At 49.4% G+C, this 22,982-nt stretch overlaps 2 protein-coding genes across 7 annotated transcripts in view; one reads left to right on the forward strand and one right to left on the reverse strand.

Moving 5' to 3' along the window:
• The window catches only part of HRAS (HRas proto-oncogene, GTPase), a 41,139-nt gene extending 37,147 nt beyond the window's left edge, over positions 1-3,992 (forward strand). For all 3 annotated transcript variants that reach the window (XM_088166747.1, XM_014873602.2, XM_014873601.2), the window contains 3 exons: positions 683-842; positions 1,534-1,658; positions 3,695-3,992. In XM_088166747.1, the coding sequence (XP_088022873.1) occupies positions 683-842; positions 1,534-1,653 (280 nt within the window). In that variant the 3' untranslated portion in view covers positions 1,654-1,658; positions 3,695-3,992. The remainder of the gene's footprint in view (positions 1-682; positions 843-1,533; positions 1,659-3,694) is intronic.
• A 7,176-nt stretch (positions 3,993-11,168) lies between these two features.
• The window catches only part of LOC106851508 (USP6 N-terminal-like protein), a 75,857-nt gene continuing 64,043 nt past the window's right edge, over positions 11,169-22,982 (reverse strand). For all 4 annotated transcript variants that reach the window (XM_088166744.1, XM_088166745.1, XM_088166746.1 and 1 more), the window contains 7 exons: positions 22,554-22,602; positions 21,410-21,530; positions 20,411-20,505; positions 18,835-18,900; positions 17,347-17,446; positions 15,983-16,135; positions 11,169-15,797 (listed from right to left, as the gene is read on the reverse strand). In XM_088166744.1, coding sequence (XP_088022870.1) covers positions 14,524-15,797; positions 15,983-16,135; positions 17,347-17,446; positions 18,835-18,900; positions 20,411-20,505; positions 21,410-21,530; positions 22,554-22,602 — 1,858 coding nt within the window. In that variant the 3' untranslated portion in view covers positions 11,169-14,523. The remainder of the gene's footprint in view (positions 15,798-15,982; positions 16,136-17,346; positions 17,447-18,834; positions 18,901-20,410; positions 20,506-21,409; positions 21,531-22,553; positions 22,603-22,982) is intronic.

Here is a 22,982-nt window from a genome sequence, read left to right on the forward strand (position 1 = left end):
TGAAGTTAAATGATTTATTAAGCAAAGGAAGTTATTACCCATCAGAAGGGAATTGAATGGATTGTTTGTGGTCATAATGGCCTTCAAGATTTTTAGAAGTGGTAGATCTCATCCTCGCCCACCTAGTTTTAGATCCAATGTTGGAATGAAGAAGTGAGCATTACAGCTTTTTTAGTTCCCAGTTGGTTTCTCAACTTTGAGTGACCTGAACTAAACTGAGAGGGAGCAAATACTGCCTGTGCATCTGCAGAAAAGGTTACAGCTGCCAAAAGCTGCTTTATCATCTCTGCAAATTCTGGTTGCAGGTGATTTTCTTTTTTCCCCCCATTTGGGGGGGATTATTTGATCTAAAATGTTGGAAATAGCACAGGGAACTGCATGAGAATTCATTTTTATTTAACTTAAATTATCTTAAGCTCGTGTCTTAACATAGATGGTAATAATTCAAGTTGTTTTGTAAATAGCTGCATTTAAAGAACAGAAGTATATTTAGTTTTCATTTTCAAAACTAACTGTTTTGCTGTTTACTCATTTGTGTGCTGTAGTAATTTGCATTTCCCTGAAAGCTCAACACAAGGCACTCAACAGGAACGAGGGGTAGCTGTCAAATCTTCACCAAAAAAAAAGGTGGGGAGTTTCCTGGAGCTGCTGCTTCACTTCTTCTCACCTCCTCCTCTTGCAGGGAGCAGATCAAGAGGGTGAAGGACTCAGATGATGTTCCCATGGTGCTGGTGGGGAATAAATGTGACCTCCCTGCACGGACAGTGGAGACCCGGCAAGCGCAGGACCTGGCCCGGAGCTATGGGATCCCCTACATAGAAACGTCTGCCAAAACCAGACAGGTAGGAGGAGACTTTTCAACAAAATGCTCTTTTTCTTCTCTTTCCTCCATTGCTGCCCTGGAGGGGCAGGAATGGGCAGGCACCACCTTGTAGACAGATGGGTGTTAGGGCTGGGCTTAGTTGCTTCCTCAAGGCTAAATGCTCCCTTAGGCTGTTCCTTCCCCAGTCCAGGCTCGAGCCTCCCATCAGGAGACGTGCATGATCATGCTGTGGCAGCAGTGAAGAGAAGATGTTTCCTCAAGGCTTTCTCCAAGGCTTTGGAATAACCTCCATAGTCACTGCAGGTCACTTGGCTAACCTCATCCATGGTCTATTTTGGCAGACCTACAGCCAGAATATACTGGTGCTGAAAGGACCATGTGGAGCTTCCAGAGCACAGAGGTGGAAATGGAACTGACACCTTCAGTGATCTAGTGGTGACTTTTGTCTTGGGTGGTAGACCTCATTCAGACTGCTGAGAGCTGATGAATCTCAGGGACTTCAGAGCTCCTTTTCCTCACGGTTGCTCATTCAATCTTGCTCCATTTGAGGGTCACATTCAGGTCCTTGTTAGTCTTCCCAGCTTGGTTCTGTACCTTTAACTCTGCAATCTGCACTGCTGGACAGTGCTAGGGACACCTTGCTGGGGAGCAGAGCCCTCACTGTCCCTCCTCAGAGTGGGCAGCTGCTTCAAGCTGTGCTTTTTCCCCAGGGCGTTGAGGACGCCTTCTACACCTTGGTGCGGGAGATCCGGCAGCACAAGCTGCGCAAGCTGAACCCCCCGGATGAGAGCGGCCCCGGCTGCATGAACTGTAAATGTGTGGTATCGTGACTATGGTAAGTGGTGGAAGCAGCACTTGGGCTGCACTGGGGGGAACGCTGGAAGCAAGGCAGGAGGTGACTGCACTAGCCTGCAGACAAATGCAGCAGGATCAGTTTCAGCAGCAGGTATTTTTTAATGAAATACATTTAGGATTGAAATAGCATTTTTCTGTCAAAACATAGGTAAGTCAAAATTCCTGCTTGCTTGAGGAAGTGTGTGGCAGGAAAGGGTTGCTTATTTTTCCCCCTCATTTTGTGCAACAAAATTCTATACAATGAATTTTTTTAAAAAGCATGTTTTGTTGTGTTTCTTCCCATGCTGCTGCTCTGAAAGAAGAGTTAAGCTGGTGTTGAAGGTGTACAGATCACTGCATGCTCAGCAGACTGGCTCTAGAAGGGTTCAGATGAAGAGCTGGCTGGGTGCATTGCCTCCTAATGCACTCACATAAATTGCCTCATCCTAAAGCTTTAGAGCAGACCTGTCTCACTGTGAAAAGTCCTGTGTTCCTCAGAAGAGTTTTCCCCATTAGATAAATCCCCTGGGATATTTGGAACTGATGCAATGTTGAGAATTAGCCATAAGGGGGCTGTTTGCCTTTATAAATTGTGTGTGCTGGAGCCAGAAACAGTGTTTTTCAGATTGTTTATGTTCACTTGCCTGTTTTTCTTCTTCTTTCTTCGATTTTTTTTTTTAATTGTGAGTTTATTTAAAACACTGCTGGATAGCAGTCAGGGAGAGTTCCTATTATTGTCCCTTCATGTGCTGGCTGGCCTTAAGTGAAAGGCCTGGGAATATTTGTCTGTGTAACCAACTCCTTCCATGGCAGAAATTTAGAGAGGGGTAACTAGGGATGAGTCCACCAAGGAGATCTATCTCTAAGGACATCTGGGACTGGGACAACAGCATGGATGATCATTGCCCTTAATGTCTTTTGGAGAGTCTCCCAAGCACCTGGACTGGCCCATCACCCCTTTAATTAACTTCTGGAGTCTTGAAGAGAATTGCACTGTATCCAGAGATGGTGTTAAGAGGCTCTTGTGAAGGTGGAGATAGACAGCAGGTTTCCTCTGATGCTTTTTGAACTAGAGGCCATGAGCACAGCAGAGCTCTTCCTCCTGCCCCCCACTCCCAAGGGAAAAAACCCCAACAAAACAGTGCTGGCAACGTTTGCTTCCTATGAGCAAACACCCACCCCAGAACCCCACCCCTCTGCTCCCAGCTGAGGCGTGTGAGGTCGGCTGGGGGCCGAGCTGAATGCTGTGCCCAGCACACTTATCACTGCTAAGGGAGACTTTCCAGATGTTTGTGTCCTCCAGATGTTCAGGAGTATTTCCTCCGGATGGGGATATGAGCTCAAGGCTTGCTTCCTGCTCTGGCTCACAGCATGGGCTTGGCAGGCACTGCTGCTCCTTTACACCGACTGCCAGGAGCCCAATCCTTGTCACAGCCCAGTGGCAGCACCAGCTTGGGACAAGAAGGGTTGGGAAAGGGTCACTTGGAAACACTCCTCTCTGTTAAGAGAACATGCCCTGTGAGTTGCCTATGTCTTTTTCTGCTCAGGCAGAAACTGCAGACCAGACATCCCAGCTTAATATAGCTGCAGTGCCCAAGAGCAGAGAGGGAGGGACATCAAGGCACAAAAGGAGAAGTGAAGCAAATACATGCTGGAATTTGGGGAGAAGAAGGGTGGGTGTGTGGCCAACAAAATTTGACTGCATTTGCCCTGGACTCATTTTGTGGTTCCCATCATCCCTGGAGGAGGTGTAAAGATCTTGCCAAACAGTGCCCCTTCCCACAAGGAGGTTCAGAAAGAGGCTGAAGGTCTGGTGAGGTCCCAAAACTCAGCCATCACTCCACCGACTCCAAGACTTGTTCCTTTCAGCAGACGCTTTGCTGAGCCAGGCCCACACCTCTAAGACCTGTGTAGCCTTTTCCTTTTGCTTTGTGGGCACTAACAGGGTCATCCCAGAATGGGAGGGATGAGTGCTGGGAACAGCCCCGCTTGTTCTGACAGAGAATGGGTGCTCATGAGCGTCCTCTTCTGTTTCAGCTGTCTGGACCGTGTCTTGGCGAGGTTCCCACTGTGCAGTGCGCAAGGAAAGAGGTGAAGCAAAGGAAGAAGCAAATGGATTCAGAGGAGTATGGGGGGAGGAGAGGAGGAGGAGGAGGAAGAGGACAGGGGGAGCATGAGGCCCTCCAAGGACTATCTCACACTTCATCCAAGCCTGCGGCAAACAACTTTTTTTTTTTATCCCCGTCCCCTCATCCTTTGGCCTCCTCCCACCCCGGCAACTGTACAAAGCCACAGATTGAATCACAGTAAATTATTATTTGATCGTCTCAACAAATCACCTTGATGGCTGTGTCCTTCCAGAGGCTGCTGCTGGTGCTCCAGAAGGATCACTGGTGGGATGGCGGGGAGGAAAGGGTGCTGAGATTTGCTCTCCACAGACCAAGGTCATGGTGTAGATCATGGAGGTGATTGGGGTGAGACAGACAAGCTCTCAGGGTAGGACAGCTTGTCTCTGTCTCCAGCAAGTCTTTGTTATGTCCACCCCAGCCCACTTGAAACTCTGCTGGCCCCAAGTTTTGGGAGGGTGGAAGAGTGCAATCAGTCCAAGCCTGTCCTTGGGACCCCTTGAGTGCTTTGCTTTCAGCCTGGTCCTTGTGGGATATATGGCCTCAGATGCAGTGCCTGGAAGGGAAGAAGCATCAGGGAGGAGATTCAAGAGCTGGGTTCACCTCAGCTGTTTATTGCTTCCCTGATTCTCTTCCTGTCAGCTCTTTCTGGCTCAAGACCTCCATCATGTGTTGTGCTCTAGAGGTAGAATAAGGACTTTTTGGTACCTTCCAGCCCTAGCTATGCCAGCACCTGTATAGCACACGCAGCTTGGGCTGCTCCAGTACGTACAGGTAAGCAAATCCTTGTCTGCCCTGTGCACGGCTTTCTTACTGGTGAGCATGTTGAGAAGGGCTCTCCTGCACTGCAGAAGCTGTCTGGCTGCTCAGCAACTAAGATTAAAGGATTCAGGCTTCCAGTCCTTGGGTTTAGAGTGGGTTAGAGTGTTTTGGATAAGGGCTAATCTGTTGGGAGCCCTGTCTTTGCTCAGCCCTGCTCCTTTGAGGTTTTTGCCTGAGGTCTGACCTATGTGCCTTTCACTTGCAGCCCCAAGGCATTGCACTCAGTGCAGCGGGTGGCTTGGTACTCGCTGTCTTTTCCTCTTCCAAGCTATTGCACAGGCTAATTTAGCTGGCATCCAGAATTAGGAGCATCAAAGGAGGAAGGTGATCCAGCGGAGTGTGGCAGGGAGCTCTTCTGCATGGGCTAGCCCAGGCCTGAAGAGGTGCTGGATTTGGCAGCCAAGGTTTGTCTGGGTTTGGAGCGGTGAGGGTGGCGTGAGTCATATGCCTCATATGGCAAAACCAGTACAGAAACCCTGGTCACCCCCCAGCACAAAGCCACAGCCCACCCAGGGCTTCCCAGCATCCATGCAAGCAGCCTCCTATCCCACTCCCCATGTTCCATCATGCCAGGCAGCAGCAGAATTCAGCTCCCATGCTCCTTGGGGGTGCTGCCTTTGCTTTTGGCCTGGGCAAGAGGGGACTTGTGCTAATGGCTTGCTTTCTGTAAATGCCTGTTCTGAACTGCTGTAGGGCACAGCCCTCACCCTGGCTGCAGCTGCCTGGCACCCTGTTCCTGCAGAAGGGCTGATACCAGCTGGAGTGGGAGAAGTTGCCCAAGGGGAGAGTGCCCTGCCTGTAGCTGTGTGTGCTGTTTGCAGCAGCATCTGTCCCTGTACTGGAGGATTGCTGAAGATGCTGAACCTGATGTTACATGGTGGGAGTGGACCAGAAATGCCCAGAAAACTTCCCACTCCGAGTTGTTTCAAGTGTGAAGCCTGGAAGTATGGGGTTTGTTCCTAAAGTTGTTATCTTGTGCACAACTGGCCACAGGACAGGGGTACTTTGTCCTTCTAGAAGATGACTTGGGGGCCCTTGCTTGGTAGTCTTGCTGCACTAGGAACATGGTGATCTTCATCTGCAGAAGAACTTCTCTCTTCCCCAGGCCCTTGGTGAAGGATGGGATAGATCTATCTGGAGGTTTCAGAGAAGTAACACACTGGGGCTCTCTCAAGGACTGGATGGCTCTAACCACTGAGAGTCTCCTCTCATTTCTGGCTGGGAGCTGTGTTCAAGGAAGCTGAAGAGCTCCAGGGAGCACCAGAGCCAAGGTGTCTTTGCAGGGCAGGCAAAGCTGCAGTTCAAGAAACTGGCACATTGTGGTGAGGATATGCTAAACAGCACTGGCCAGAATACAAATTACTTACAGGAGCTTGGTGAGGAGCAGGAAGCTAAAGAAAGAGCATCTCCCTTTCAGAGAGGTTTCTGCACTCACGGTAAGGTTTTCAAGCTTGTCAGACAGTCCTGGTCAGTGACAGACCATCACAGGAGCTGGTTAGCTTTTTGCTGTAATTAGAAGGTCACAAGAAATCCAGGCACAGGTCATTCTTCAAGTCCATGCTAAAAGTTGGATGTAGGTTAGGAGCAAAAGGAGGTGCTAAAAGCTTGACACCACAGCTCTTCTCCACGTTTTGTGTATTAATGCTGTACTGCATCTTTGTTCCAGGAGGAAAATCACAGCAGATCAAGATGCATCAGCTATGATCTGATCTTTGCTGTTGGCAAAAACCAGATTCTATCACTTCTCTCAGGTGGAGTTGTTGCTCTTGACTTGGCTCTTTCCCTTGCTGCCTTAGTGCTGATGATCTGGGGACAGGACATCATCTTGCTAGCCCCTGACAGGCAGGAGGTTGGTACCTGAGCTCACGATGCTAGCTGAACTTCTCGAGTCTGAAAATAACACCAGGATTACAGTTTCACTGGAGTGAATGTAGGTTTGGAAAATAAATTGAGGGGTTTGGAGTTGATTTTCCCCATAGTTATTCAAGCCACATTTGTTCCACAAGTACTGGGACGGAAGATGGAGTTTTCAGACACTGCAGTTGTTTCCCTTATGATAAGGAGTTTGTTGTGTTCCTCAGTTCTGCTTCAGAGGCACGAGCTCAGCTGAACAGAATGTACAGTTATTTTGATTATTGCATAGCTGAAGCTGGAAAAGAATCCAGAGGTGAGCTTTTTGCTATATTTGAGTACATCAGCTCATTCTGGCTGTTGTGATCTCTTCAGTGGGCCATGGCAAAGCTGAACTAAACTTGTGCTGTGCTGTGGATCTTCAGCCAGTGTGAAAACCAGCTCTGAGAAGGCTTCAGTCAGCATCCTCTGATTATGTTGAGACTGCAATATGCCATGATGGAGGAGTGCCACCTTTGAACCTGTACGTAAATGACAGAATAGCTGACAAGGTCTGTTCTAGTCTGGTCAGGTCCAGATGTCTCAGGACACACGTATAACACATGTTCTTCACTCACATCATTCAAGTGCCCCACACCCTGTTACAGAGGGGTTGGGGCACCAGAGACATCACAGCTGAGTCAACTGCCAGAATTGCTTACAAGTCCTTAAAGATGCTGATCAAGTGCTTGAGCAGATCTCAGGCCTTTTGGTCGTTGAGGGCTTCCACAGGAGCATTCTAAGCCAGCAGAGAGGGCGACTCCAAAGCAGGTGAGTGCATGGTGCTTGCTGAGGGCTTTGGCAAAGACCTGGGTTGTGCAGGAGCTGGTAGCAACTCAGTGCTGGAGTGAGACCTGAAATGTGAGGGTGGTGGTGGAGACAGCTGAATGAAAGGCTGAGTTTTACAGAGCAGCCTTGGCTAAATGCTGGCCTCATCCTCCTCACCTGCAGTGTGGTTGGGTAGAGGAGCAGACCACATTTCCCTTCTGGACTACAGCCACTTTCCAGCCTAAGCAGTACTTCTGTATCACTTCTTGCCTTCACCATAAAGGTAAGCAAAGCCACCTGAGAAACAGCTTCCCCAAGCCTGAGGTTATCTAAGTCTGTAGGCTTAGATGTTCCAGGAGCAGGGCTCTGATGTGAGGCCAGCCTGAGTGGCCTCCACGGCACCAGAGTGGCTCAGGCTCTTAACGGGATGGTTGGAAGAGGGGCTTGTGATACTGCATGTGGCATGTAGCCACAGGTACCTCTAAAGGAGCTCATACCAGTTTTGAGCAAAATCGGAAGTTTCTTAGTTTACCTTTTTCTGTGTCTTAGGAGGAGACTGTTTTACTGTGTGGAAGAATAGCCAGGCTTTAATGATTCTAATCCCTTGGACTCATGTCTTTGTGCCTTCTAAGCCTTCTCTTTCCCCATCTTTGGCTCTTTTGTAACTGCTGCCAGTGTGTAAGGATGCTTGTGGGATGGGTCCACCTGTTGCATGTTTTGGTGAGATGTTTCAGCTGTGGTTTGGTTGTCTCCTGCACTGTCCTGGTGCCCACATCCTTCTAGGTGAAGAGGATGCTGGTGTATGCCCTATGGGCCTCCTCAGATGCTGAGGCAGTAGGATTTGGGAGATGGTTTGGGAAGCAGTCAGACCTGCCTCTTTAAATTGCCAGGCTCTTATTTTCTCCATATGCTGCTTTATACTTGGGGATGTGCTGCAGGAAGGGGGTGACATTGCTCAGAGGATGGTGTGACAGCCACCATCCTGGCCCCTAGCAGCTGGTGGGAAAGGGAAGAGGCAGATAGGCCTGGCCCCATGTGCAACTCCTTTGCTCTTGCTATGGGTTGAGTACAGGGTCTGTAGCTGAGGAGAGCCAAGGCTGCTGGAACTGGAGGCCCCCTTGCTCTGCTCCTCAAGTCCCACCCACTGCTGCCACACGAGGAGCACGAGAGCAGCCTGCCACTCCCACAGGTGCCACAGCAGCAGGTGCTGGATGGTAGCACCACTGTGGCAGCAGGACACAGCAGCACGTGAGCAGCAGGTGAGCAGCACAGCAAGCCCAAGAGGAGGAACGCTCCCAGGCTCAGCCAAACTCCGAGTGCCCTGCCAAACTGGCTGGGGCACAAAGCTGCCAGACACAGCACACCCATCTCTCTTCCCCGTGCTGTATCCTGGGAGCAGAGCCTAAACCAGCACAAAGCCTTGCTCCCTCCCTCAGTTTGGCTCTGCTCCAGGCTCCACTTAGCATCAATTATTCAGTGCCGACTGGCTGAAGCCTTGTGGAGGCACGCAGGGGTTGATGAGCTTTCCATGTCGTGGGAGGTGGGCAGGGAGCACAGCCGGGGCCTGGCAGAGAGCCAGCGAGCAGCGAGGACAAACGTGGTCTCCTGCCTGACCTAGCTGCTAGTGCTGCTGGTTTGGTTGTTCCTGAGCCAGGGAGGATGGGAGCACAGGGGGGCTGCCCGGGCACCAGAGCTGAGCACAGCTTGGAGAGTTTGCAGTTCTGCCTTGGGGACCAGCCCTGGAGTTGGAGAGCTGCTGTGATGGCAGCAGTGGCTCCAGCAGGAAAGGGGGGATAGGTAATACTGGCAAATACCAAGTGCAGAGGAAGAGGCAGTGGGAAGACCAGTCCCCAGTTGGTAACACCACTAGAATTTAAGCAGCAGCCTCAACAGCATCTATGGCATTCATTTGCTGCTGGTCCCAGTGCTGTCCAGCAAGGGGGTATCTGTAACCTTGGGCTCTGGGATCGTCCTGCTCCTTGTCCCCTTCAAGCAGCACTCAGGCCCTGGGGGGCAGAGGAGGGGGCAAGGGGTACTGCTGGAATGACACAGGGGCTGTCTCCCTTCCCATTCCCTCAAGGACACGAGCACCTGCCATGCTGACATCCCCCTCCTGCAGGGAGCATGCCATGACCTGGTGCTGGAGGCCTGGCATACAGTCCAGGCTGGACACCAGGCATGGCTTACGTTCACCCCGAGATCTTACAGTGTTCTGGTAAGGGGAAAGGGCTTAGGCTTACCTGTGGGCAAGTCCCAGAGGTGGTCTCCCCCTGGGAAGGACTTGCTGCAGTGGGTGCTTGGCACCCCAAAACCATACCTGAGAGCCCCCATCAAGCACCAGTCCAAGGCTGGGTACCTCTGTGGCTCCTGCATTAGCTGGAGGAATGCTGTCAGAGGAAGTGGTGGAGCCACACCTGTCCCTGGTCCCTGCAGGGACAGGGTGAGAGTATCACAGCCATGAGGCCACAACCAGGCATGTGCAGAGAGTCTGGGCATCAAGGATACCAATAAGCAGTATCTTAATCCATTGTTTTTTGAACAGCCAAGTGAACCAAGGCTGTTTAATGGAGGAACACAACCCTCAAACCTAGCACAACTCACCTTCCTTTGGGGAAGCTGCCCTTCTGGACACTTCTGCTCTCTCCTTGACAGGGATGCTGTTTTAGCAGCTGGATAAATGCCATATCTAAACCCTGCACTGCCTGTCACATAGGTAACCATGGCAGATGTTCAAACCTAGTCTCACCTGGCACTGCCTGAGAGCCTGAAGGTTCATGGGAGCTGGTGGCTGGGATGTGACACAAAGCAGCTTGTGCAAGGAGCACCTGCAACATAGGAGGGATAAGGTTTGCTTCACTCCAGCCTGAGGAACTCACCCAGTGCTGCATCCCTGTGCTGGCATCCAGTATGAAATGGCACAGAAGATGTGCCAAGTGCTGCATCCTCAGGGTGCTTCTGTACCAGTAAACACTGCGGTGTTCAGTGGTGCTGGGGCTTTCTTTTTTCTTTTTCTGTGGTGTTTCAGACCAGGTTTTAACCAGTTAATATAAATGAGCTAATTTAAGGGGACTGGAGAGCAATTTTTGTTCCTATTTGACCTCTTAAGTGAGGCAGTGCAGTGACAGAAGCAGAAAAAGCAGACTACATCACTCAGTGGGTGACAGACACAGGGGGATGCCAATTTCAGGCACTGCTCTTAAATCCCAGGCTGGCATTTAGCTAATTCTGGCCCCTCCATCTGCTGTCAGTCTTTGTACCCTCTGTGCCACTAACACTGAGTGGCAGCTTTCTCTCAGGGGAGCCAGAACACTGCTCACATTTAACAACTCAAAGGCAACAGTACCTTGGTCATCTAAGCCCAGGAAGCCCTGGCCATGAAATCCAGGGTGTGTCAGAGGTACTGCTCACTCACAGGTTTGTAAAATGCACCTTCAGCTGTCAGCAGCACCACCTTAGGCTCCCAGTGACTGCTGTAAATGTGACTCAGCCCTGACTCACGAGTGAGAGTCACACCCACCCACCACAGCAAGAAGCTGTGTCCACCCGTCCGGTCCAACCCTCCCTACACTGCCTACAGGCAAGAAAACAAACTCCAAACACAAAATCTTGGCCATGAAACAACCTTCAGCAGTGCTGCTGATCAGCAGCCGTGTGTCAGAAGGGATGATGCCCTTTGTTCAGCTGGGAGAGGACAGTGGTAAGTAGAAGGGAGCATTTTTCTTTTCACTGCTGCTGGGGATGCCTGGATTTAATTACAGTAAAAAATCAGGGAGGAAAGAAAAGATGGAGAAGAATGGACCTGTTGCAGCTGAAGCATACCCAGTAACCAAGCTAAAAGTCATCAGGAGAAGGCAACCACTCTTGGTGCAGCTTCTGTTCCTGTAAGAAACCTCATGGAGTCTGAATTTATGCTAAACTTCTTTAACCATTATTATTACAACCATGTAAAACACAGCATCAAACACTCTGGACAGTTTGGATCAGCATAAAAAAGAATGATTGACTTTTTTTTCCCAAAAAAAACACTTATTTAAAAAAAAAACAAACTGAACAAACAAAAAAGCAGACATAATTTTTTTTTCTTAAAAGTAATAATTATAATACATTAGAAAGAGTCATGGAAGAAGCGTTCCACGCTGTAAACAAGAATAGCAAATAAAAAGGAAAGCAGATGGTAGCCAGGCTCTCAAAGTGCATGGCTGAGAAACCCTAACCTCAGCCTCTGGCCCCTGCTGGAGCTGGGTCCAGTGGCTCCCTGCTGCCTGCCAGTGCTGCAGCCACTCAAAGTGCTCTATCACAAACAAACAACACAAAGGAAAACAAACTAAACCTGAAAACCCAAACCCACAGCAACAGAGTCTTTACCTCTACATGGAAGGCAGCAAGGCCAGCGTTCTCTCAGAGCTGCAAGGGCAAGGATGGAGGGAGCTGCTTTCCCCCTTTGCTCACAGTAAGAGTGGGTTTTGCTGAGGCAAGGTTGAGACTGTTGCAGGGGACAGGGCAGGACTGAAAGTGGCTTGGCTTAGCTAATTTTTCCTGCTGAGCTGCCACTCTCATCCTTCTCCTTCCCTTCCTATTCCCAATGAAAGAGCTGAGGCTGGGCCAGGCCTTGCTGCCACAGACCCACCATGGCTGCAGCTTTGTCTGCAGCAAGAGGCAGAGGAGACAGAAGTGGGCAGCTCCTTGGGGATCGTGCATTGATGTGTTCAAGGGAGAGCATCACACCAAGGACAGGTGTTCCCCCAGGCCTGAAGATGACTGAAGACCTTGCTGCTCATTCTCATTAGGGCTTGGAGGGAAGGACAACCCTCACCCCTTTCCCTGTCAAAACTGATGTTGAACATCATGCACCAAATGCCATGCAATGAGTAACTATGCATTTGACAGCTTTCCAAAATTAGAGCAAACCGCCTTTTTAAATGTTAATACTGCAAAACATCCCAGAGACACACTGTGTGAGGAGTCCAGGTGCACAAGCAACATGATGTGCAAAGGCTGTGTGCCTGAAATGAGGGGAAATGGGTTAAAACAAGGGGGAAGAGGTCTCAGCTCTTTCATGCATGATGCTCAGAGGGATTAGGAGGAGTCCTATGTGGGCTTCGTGGAGAGGACAGAGCCCCAAGCTACAGAAGCCAAGCCAAGATGTGACCAACAGCTCTCAGATGCTTCTTGTTGCTTCCCCGTGAGCTCCTGTGGGCAGTGGGCTGCTAGCAAAAGGCAATGGATATCTGTCCTGAAATACTGCACAGGTATTTTAACACACAAATACGTTTAACTAAGCACAGTTACAGAAAAACATATTCTAAATTAAAAACAATTCAAGCACCGGTGTCCTAGAAAGGACCTGTGGTGTCTCAAAACACAAATACTGAACATTCAAAGAGCACTTTTCCTCAAACAGCAACACTTGACTCCTCACAACACCCCTGCGAGGTAGCTAATAGGGTTATCCTGCTCTGCAGAGGGAGAGGATGGGCAAGGTTGGAGGCTCAGTGGAAAATGGGGCCTGGGACAGAGCTGGGGTTCCAATGAAAGCTGAGGGTGCTGTGATCTGGCTGGCTACATCCAAAGATCCAGTGCTCCCTTCAACACGCCCTGCTGCAAACATAAACCACCACATGTACACAAGGCAAAATAAACCCTGATAAATTATAGAACCCTAGAATATGCTGAGCTGGAAGGGACCCACCAAGATCATCAAGTCCAGCTCCTGGAACCCACAAAGTAATTTAGTAGAAGTTTTCTGCTGGGCTTTCAGGTAGGCTTTAGATCAGGTTATGCAACTGAAGCAGCCTGTGAGATTAAAAAAATAGTTTTCAAAGTCTTCTTAGAACTTAAAGAAGCTTTTGCCCAGGATCTCTGTTGAAGGAATGGGAATCCCACTTGCACTTCCACCTAAGGTGGCTCTTGCAGCTACCCCTTCTGGACAGCAATGTCAAATCCAGCATATCTGGACTATTTCCTGCTTTTTCACTGATCTGCATTCCTGATGAAGTCCCTTCACCTCTAGGGGTGAAGTAGATGCTGGAGCCAGAATTTTGGATCAGCTCTTTCTATGGGGTGTCTCTCCAGATCGCTGCACAGCTCCAGCCAATGGCCTAGGCTGTGCAGCAGCAGCACCCTGGGATAGGGAGGAGATGGACAGGCCTCTAGGACTTGGTGCATGAAGGGCCAAGCAGGCACGTGGGCACCCATCATGTCTAAGTTTCCTTCCTTTTGTTAATTCTGTGTGGGCTCAACCAGAAGGGCTAAGATCAGGTTCTGGGCAATGTGCTCCCCCTTCCCCAATTCCTACGCCCTTTCCACTCTGACACTTTAACTTACTCAAAGCATAAGTGGACTTATCTGGGGCACTGTGATTAGACACCATCACACCTGCAGCAGCTTGGTAGAGCAGACAGGTTTCCCGAGCCAGCAGCCCCTTTTCCTGCTTGGGGAACAGAAAGGCAGCGAGCCCGCTCGCTGTGCTGGCCCTGCAAAGGAAAGGCCAGCAGAAAGGGTACTCAGCCCAAGAGACCAGGCTCCACCTTCATCACTGTCCTTGTCACTTTGAGAATCTGGGAAAGAACCACTCTGCTGGCAGCCCCCCACCAAGGTGACACCAAGGAGATGTCCCAGGGACTCAGCAGCTGTTAAATCTGTCCTCCTGAACACCACCCACCACAGCAGCAGGAGCCAGATACAGTCAAGCACTGCCTTGTGGAATTGCATAGAGGGGGCAGTGGGCTGCCTGTGTCCTGCCAGGATGCCATGGCACTGCCTGGAAATTCTGCTGCCTACAGCTGCAGGTCTGGGAAATGAAATAAAGATCTATTGCTACAAAGGCCTTCGAAAGCAACGCTGTGGCTGCACCGATGGGGCATTTTAAAGAAAGCGTTTCGAACTCTGACACCTTGTGCCTGCTTGCTTGGTGATGGGTTCTCCCACAGCAGACAGGAGCAGGAGAAAACACGCAACAAACTCACCAGCCCTCCCTCCTTCCCCAAGTGATGAGGCTTGGGGAGCTTTGAGGAACAAAAAATGAAAGCATTTTCCAATTTGTCCATAGGAAACATGCAAATCCAATCTGCTGCTGTCTCCTAGAGCTGGTGGCCACTGCTTCATCTCCTCATTGGCCGCTCGTACCAAAGCACAGCTTGATGTGTGGTGCTGTACTGTCACCCCGACAGCCCTGCTGACAGAAGGGGATCCTGTAAATGGGGCAAGGGTGCTTCTCCAGAACCCACTTCTTCTCCCTTAGCTTCCCCTACCACATCCCCACTAGAATGTCACCGATTTGGGCAGCTTTGCCAGGGAAGCAGAGCCTGAAAGGAAACTGTTCTCTGAGCGGGATTTGGCAACCTGAAGCGGTAATTTTGGTTTGGGGCTCAGCGGGGGTCGTGGGGCTTTCAGTGCATTTAAGGGTTTCTGGAGGCTTTTCTGGATCTCTACCTCCTCTGGGTCCGGTGTAAGAGGTGGTGGCATGGAGGTGGTAGGCAGGGGATGTCCAGCCTCTGACAGAGGCAATGCCACCTGCTTTCTGTTCAAGAAGTCCTGCTCTGTCGCATGGGCCACGTGGAGGGGAGTGGTGGTTTTGATAACGACGTAGGGGCTGTTCCCTTCCACCACAGGGGACGGTGCCCGCTGGGCGAGACAGCCCTCGGCCAGCCCTGCTGCCTCCGGCTCTCTGCTGGACAAGGTGGGCACACTGCCCCCCGCCTGCCTGTGCGCAGGCAGCGCACCCACGGCCTCAGGCCAGCCGCTGGCACTGCCCAGCCCGTTGTGCTGCAGGCTGAGGAGCTCTCCTGTGGATGCAGCTTTGGATGCCGAGCGCTTCAGGCCCGTTTTGTCCGGCAGCACCGCCCTGCAGTGCCTGTCCTCTGCCGCCTCCTCCCCGTGCTCGCTCTCGGGGGAGCCATCGCTCTGTGACGTGCAGGAGAGCTGCTCGCAGCCGGCTGGCAGAGGATGGGGGGCTGCTTCGAGCACTGCGTCTCTGCTCAGGGAAGATGCCTGTTCTCCCGCTGGCAGGGCAGGGGGATTCGGCTGCCACACTGCCTGGTCCGTAGCAGAAAGCTCAGCAGTGCTGGAGTCGGAAGGAGCCAGCCTGTTTTGGAGAGAGGAGTTTGAGGAGTTGTGCTCAGCTGGGGCAGGGAGGGAGACTCCATGGTCCATCACAGCACAGCCAGGAGCAAGAAGAGGCTGCTCTGGAGGCAGGAGGTGTTGCTGGGCCTGTGTCTCGCTTGCCTTCAGAAGAGATGATGGCTGCCTGTCCACAGTGGGCTCCACCTGACCCTCCTCATCCGGTGGCTGCCCATCCGAAACAGGCACGTTCGTTTCTTCAGCTGCTTCACTACCCTGGAAGGTGGGAGTCCTCGCTTCCACCACTGTCATTCCTCCTGGTGCACCAGGAACTCTGTGGGGATGGGGCTCCCTGTCTGGAGTGTGCTCACCCACCCGGCCATTCTGGCCATTGGCCGCTGCATTTTCCTTTATGGCTACTGGGTTGAGGGAGAGCTCCAGGCCCAGGGGTTTCCTTGGAAACTCCTCAGGCTTTGCTGCATTGGAAGCAGAGAAAACAAAACCCAAACTGTGCATCAGTTTGTTTTTGCACGCGCTGAATGTGAGGAAGACAGATGCTTCCACACAACAGGTGCCAGCCCCTCTGAACTGCCCCGGCTCCCAGCCACACCAGCAGGATGCTCTGGTCCCTGCTGGGATTCCCACCTTCCCCTCTACCCACCTGGTGGGGGCAGGTCAAATTTCATCTTGCGCAGTTCAGTCATTGACACCTGCAGCTGCTCGATGACAGCATCGTCCTCGTACTGCAGGGAAGCAGCAATTTTGTCCTGCAGAAATTCACGTAAATCTTCCAGTGTCATCTTCAGCAAGCGCTCTGGGGGATGGGAGAAAGGAGTAATGGCAGTGGCACAGACAAATTTCATGGTAGCACAAGCGTGGGTTATACCACGCTATGGTTTCATCTGGGATTCTGTTGCTGTTCCCACTCCACAGTGAGACAGCCTGAACGCTTTTTCCTCTCCCACCTTCCCACACTTGCTCAGGATCATCAATATATGTGTATATCCATGCCACCTGAGCTGCAGCTCCTCAGTGGCAGGACAATGACAGGGCTGGGAGCTGTGCTGATGAGGATGCAGGTTTTGGGCCATTTCTGGAAGTTCTCAGTAATGCCTCTAGGAGGAGGAAAAGCTCCATGAGACAGGCGTTGAGCATCAGGCTGAACAGTCACTGCCGGCAGCTGCCACCACCAGGCAGGGATGCCAACCTTCACCAGCCAGCAGGCAGGGATGCAGGAGGAGGTGCTGGCCCTTACAAAGGTTGCAGACAGGAGTGGGATACAGGCAGGAATGGGTTGTAGGAAAAGATGCCAACTCGCACTACACATTCCTCAGGGAGGCGAGATTTCACAGCCAAACTGAAACATCTGCCTGCCTGCCAGTTTCCCACTTTTTGCAGATAAATAGGATACTTCAAGATTTATTTCTGGATAGCCTGTTCTTCATTTAACTGAAGGAAGAACAAGGTAGCTGTTTACAGAAGCCAACACATGCAGTCCTATAAATTCTGCTGGCCCAAAGGTTCTCATCATGCCCTCCTGCCCTAGATGAAGGCCAAAGGAGTGACAGAGCAAAGCTATCAAATTATGGGAGTGAAGGGCTTCAAAGTTACAAAGATCTCGAGGTAGAAACATCACTGCCTTAATGTCATACAAGAAAACCAGGTTCTGATCATTTTAGAAGTGTATTAATTAACACTTGTCTCTCTACAGACTTTTCAGTTGAGCCACCACATAAAGTTCTGCAGACAGATGGGCTGCTGTCTGTATTGTCCCTAAAAGCAATTTGTGAGGCATAGTACATAGAAAGAGGCATCTGGGAGCATTTCAGATGGTTTCTATGTGCTAAGCACAGCAAGTCAACCCTTGTGGCATCCCATTTCCTCCTGTGGACTGTGCCTTTTGTGGCCAGTGTAGGGCACCAAGAGGCTGGAAGTGGCCAGCAAAGCTTTTCAGGTCAGCAGCACAAGGGTGGCCCAGCACGATGCCACCACAGCTATAGGGGATGCAGTCAGGTGGGACCTTACTTTTGTGCAGTTTGAGGATGGTGTAAGCCATGGCTGTCAGCACCCGCTCCCCTTCCAGGATGTAGATATCCCACAGCCGCAAGGTCAGAGTGAATGGGGTCTGTTTCAAACACACAAACAAATCACAAATGGGATGATGAAACAGAGGCTGCTGCCAGCACTGCATCACCTTGCACCAAAACACACAACAGGGCCAGGCTTTGCAAGTCAGGAATTTGTTTAAAACACAAAAACGCCTTTTATCATCTATGGTTTTGTCTTAAAGCTAATGAACTTGGGTGGCCAGGGAAATATTTAAAACCTATCCATTAATGCAGAAAAAAGAGAAACTTCCCTCCAAACACACTAGCATGTGGATTCCCCTACCTTGGAGGGAGTACCATCATCTTTCAGCCTTGTGAGCACAAACAACAACTTCTGTATCCATCCAGATTTCCCAGAAAGGCTATTTATGGGATAATGGGATAGGTCTGAAAGCCCAATGATGCATCACTAAACATTAAAAAAATCATTCATCTGGTGTCCAAAAAAGATGTCTTTCTTACATATAGGCTTATTTGTGCCTGCTAAAAACACCTCTGCAAGAGGTTTCCATTTGCACCCAGACTCAATCTGACAAATAGGATTGAACCCAAAGTGATGGAGCAGCCATACCTCCCAGAAAAGATCTAAGACACCTCACCAACACAGAAATTAATATTAATCCTACTGAGGTGTTTAGGTTGAAATTTAGGATACTGCACTGACTCTCCAGAGTTTGGCACAACTGACCATTGCAGCTCTTTTACCATATGTTAGTGCAGTTAAAGGGATTTTGCATTTTATACAGCTTTTAGTAGCAAAAGCAATGAGCTTCCTCTCGAGGGGAATGGGCCATCCACTGTTTTATACAAGACAGAGCAGCAGAAAATGGAGACTGAAGAACGTAGATGTCTTAAATACTTCCAAGTCTGGACATTGCATTCAAGTCCAGTAAGCACAATGCTGACCCTAAAAATAAAGTAGTCTTGGCTCAGGACTAGCAAATTAGCTCTGGACAAATCAGGGTAATTTTCTCACGTTTTCATATGTTTCCAGTCCCAATCTGCTCCTTTGCCTGCAGCTGCTGCACTGCTATTTGTTGAGGTTTGTGCCCCCAGCTGTACTTCTTTATATGTTGTTCCCAGAGCCAAAGTGAGGTTAATTGCCTTTGCAGAAGTGCCAGTGGGCAAGAGAAAGATCTCTCCCGACTCTGAAGTTGATACTGCTGATGCTGAGCCATCTCCCCACGACTGCTTGTGATGAGGCAGCAGGAACTGGCTTGTCAGTGACATGCAGTTGTTTTTAGCGTCTCCCTTATTAATTTTTTTTGTCTTATGAGAGTGTGCATAATATCCCACCTTATAAAATATTAACATCTTCTTCAAAGTATGATATTTACAAAAAACACAGGCAGATAACCATGCATGCAAGCAGCAGAGCAGCAAAAAACCCCCAGAGCATCCTCACCCGGTCAATGAAACACTGCAGGAACCACTTGGTTGTGTAAATCCCGGTAGTCATCTGCTCCTTGTCCTGGTGGAAGACAACAAAGAGAGACAGGCATTTCACCAGGCTGGTTACTGGAGGTTCAAGCAGCTCATAAGGCTTTGGGGGAGGTTGGTTGGTTGACTTATTCTGGGGTCTGGGTGCAGGATGTGGCTGTGGTTTGTCTCCCATCTCCCAGCAAATCCCCCGCTTTAAACTCCAGGGTTGAAGCCCTGCTTTGGTCCTTTGCCCAAGACATCCATTGAACCTGATCCTCGATGTGGGCCACAGCATTGGAGAGGGATTTCTGGGAGAAGCTTTTCTGGCCTAATATCTACTCCAGGGATTTATAAAAACCTTCCAGGAATCCAAACCATTCACTCCTTGCAGACTACCATTTTTGTTTCCATAGCAATTTCCATGCAAGCATCTCAGAGCACAGTCAAGCTAGCTTTGGCTCATTTACATGGCATGGCTGCTGCAGGAGGGGGACAGCCTGGCAGGCTAAGGAAAACTCTTAAAAACATCACCACCTCAGTCTAACACTTCTTCATCTGGTGCCCAGTGCTGGGATGTGTGCAGAGCTGACATGACCTCTGCTGCAAAGCCAACAAAGCAGTGGTGAGAGGAAGAGAAAGAAGCCCTTGGGAACAACGGCCAGCTCCAGCCTTTGCTTTTGGCTGGTGCTGTGCACCTTCAAGCCTGGAGAGCTTTCAGAAGCAGGAGGAACGAGCAGCTTTCTGAGTTATTCCCATCCCCTCCCTTGCCCATGACTATAATAAGTGAAAACCTAACGTGGCTCTGTTTCACTTTTACAACCATGTGGAGCATGAAGGAAGAGCTGTTGCAGATGATGTCAACACAAACACTTTTTTCTGGAGATGGGGGCCACCAAGCCTCTTGGAAGCATAAGAAAACTTGAGGAATCTGGCCACTGAACACCAACTGTCTACAACAAATGCAAAGGGAGACAAGGTAAAAAAAAAAGGGGAGGAGAGCAGGTGCTGCAGAACAGTGGCCTGGACATGAGACTGGAGCTGGTGTGCCCTGCAGATGCTCCTGCAGCCACCAAATGGGCCTGTATACCATCTGCTACAGAGAAAAGCAACTGGACATGCCCAAGCAACAAAACAGCCAGCAAATCTTATGTGCCTCCTGACTTAAAACAACAGCAAAGCACTTGGAGCTAATAATTACTGAAATAATACTCCAGACAGACCAGCATCAGCCTTTGGGCCTTGCAGCTGGTGTAAGAACACAGCCCAGCCTCACTGCTGTTCCTCCTGCTGCAGGCTCTGTAAGCCTTCCTGCCTGGCTCTCCTAGGGAAGCCTTTAAATTTTAGCAGTCCCTCCATTGCTGATGACCAGCAAGCAAATGATTACCATTTACCTCAGCAAGATCTGGGCAACCCAATTAATAAATGCCTACCTCCGCAGCTGAAGCAGTCCTATATGGTTAGAAATACATTCAGCTGTGCATGTTTGGCAGAACACTATATTAACTGCTTTATCATTGAAATGTAGCATTATTATAGGAATACTGATAGTAAAGAGATACCATGTGCTTCTTCAGTTTTGGAAACAGTTTGTTTAAAATTTGCTCATGGTGGGCTTGAAACCTCTGCAGCTTCGGGAATCCAGGAATGAAAAAACCTTAACAAGAAAAGACAAGAAAAATTTTAAGAAATGAGGAAAGCTCTGCAGCAGTGACAGGGATAGCCTGATTTTCTATAAGCTCATATCTTACATCGCCTGTTGAAATTGGCTGAACCACAACGTGCTCAGCTACCTCCTTTTCACCTTCTTTTCCAGAGGTCACCCCTCACCCCATGTGGGCAACAGGACCCTCAGACCAAGCCCAGCTGGTCCTTCTCACCCAGCCCCATGGAGCAGACCCACACAGTTCCCACTGCCTGCCTCCTGCGACTTGGCTTGGCCAAGAGTTCTCCAAACACACCTCAGTGCTTACCAAGGTTCAGGGAAAAGCTAAAGATGTTTGAACACCACAATCTTGTGCAGTGCCCTGTAATCTAGCAGGACACACATTTAAGACTGTCCAAAGTTATCAAGCCATAAGGTTTAGCTCTCTACCCATGAAATAACCCTCTGTGCATAGATTACTGCTAACCACAAATAAGATGAAAGGATCTTTAATGTGTTTGAAGTAAAATAATACATCACACATTTAGTGGAATTACATCCACATTTAGTGTGGGTACTCTTGGATGTACTTCTCTGAGACTTCTTATAAACTCATAACCTTGAGTTAATTGATTGCCAAGGGCAAGGTACCCTGGAGGGAGGACAGCACTTCTGCGAAAGTGTTAATTACTCAGTGCTAAAGCTCAGGATAAAACTCTTTTTTTTTTTTTTTTTTTTAAAGAACTTGTTTGCCTCCAAGAGTGAAGTTCAGCTCCCTAGTCAGGCAAGGGCACAAGTAGCTACAGCTCACCCACTTTAATTAAACAAATATGTGAGGAGAAACAAGGCTCTACTGACCAAGCTGAACAATGTTGCCTTCCTTTGCCAGCCAGCCCCGTCCCCAGCGCAGCCTTACCGTGCATGGCGTGGCGCTGGTTGGTGAGCAGCTGTGCCAATGCCCAGAATGCATCCTCTTCGTTCAAGTACATCAGGAGGATGGCTGCAATCTGGCTCATCCCTTGGCAGTAGCTCACTTCCTGCAACAGTCAAGAGAGGCACACGTGCTGCCATGGTGGCAGAGCCTACCATAATGCTAAAGCTGCCTGTACTTCCTTTTCCTCTTCCAAGGTCTGTCCCATTTCCAAGTCTTTACCATTTATGTCCAAATTCACAGTTCTCATATGTCTACAGCATCTACAGTGTCATTGACTCATGGAGAGTTTGGGTTGGAAAAGGACCTTTGAAGATCATCTCATCCAACCCTCCTGCCATGGGCAGGGACAGCTTCCATGGCTGCTCAAAGCCCCATCCAAACAGACTGAACACTTCCAGGATAGGGCATCCACAACTTCTCTGAGCAATTATTTCCATGCCTCACCACACCCATTGTAAAAAGATGTTTTCCTTATGCCCAATCTGGTTTTGGGATGACAAATAGCATGTGGCTCCAATGCTGTTTTGGATTCCTTCAGCCATATGAGCACTGAAGTAATTTAACAGTAAATAAATCTGGTAAGCATTTATTTGGCATGAGGGAGGCTCCTTAACTAACTCCCTGACCATCTTCTAGGATAACTGTCCCCTCCTGGTGGTGGAGACAGTAGGTCCAGCTGCTAATTTCAGCTTATTCTGCCTGTGTCCTTCAGCTAAAAATGACTGGTTTGCTGTAGTAAATAAGTGTTTTCAACAAGGATAGCATTTGGTGTAAGACAAGAAGTCAGAAACATGACAGACTGCCAGAAGACTAGTGTTGCTGAAAAGCCAAAGGGCAATTCCTTGTTCTTTGCTGACACTTGCCCAAACTAAATCTGCCAGATGTCATTTACCAGGTGACAAAATGACCAAGGGAATGAAACAACTGTAGAAAGATTCTTGTGCTGCCTGATAGTCTTGCAGCTCTCTGTACAAACCACTAACAGGACTTAAAATAAGTGTGTGTTTATTACATATATATATACATGAAAATATATACATCTACAAAATACACACACATATATAAAGCTTTTCTTTAAATCTTTACATATATATAAAAATATATAAAGCATAACTGGACTACTTACAGTGTTATAAACCGAGTATGCTGACAGGACGTGGAAGAGTGCCTGCTGCCTGGGGAGAAAGAAGAATATTAAAACACCTGAGCATGAGGTCTCCAGCTACATGAGCACACACAGCACAGCCTGCTCCAGTATGGACCTCTCTGAAGAGAGAATCAGCAGCCCAGCACCTGTGGGTCACACTGTGTGATGGTTTGAGGAAAAGGCAAAGATGGCTTTGCTCTGAGCCAGGGGACTGTTAGCCACCCCATTCAGCTCATCCCTCACATACACACTGGCAGGACAGCCCATATTGTTGGGGAAGATGAATATGGAAAACCTTATAAATATGATTGCCTGGCAAAAGATTTTGAGAATCTGGAAACTATAAGCGAGATTGAAATAAAAGCCGTCTTTGAGATACCAAACCTTAGTTACTGAACAACTAGAAAA

This window comes from Sturnus vulgaris, chromosome 6 (genome assembly GCF_052056855.1).
Source record: "Sturnus vulgaris isolate bStuVul1 chromosome 6, bStuVul1.hap1, whole genome shotgun sequence".
Classification (NCBI taxonomy): Eukaryota; Metazoa; Chordata; class Aves; order Passeriformes; family Sturnidae; genus Sturnus; species Sturnus vulgaris.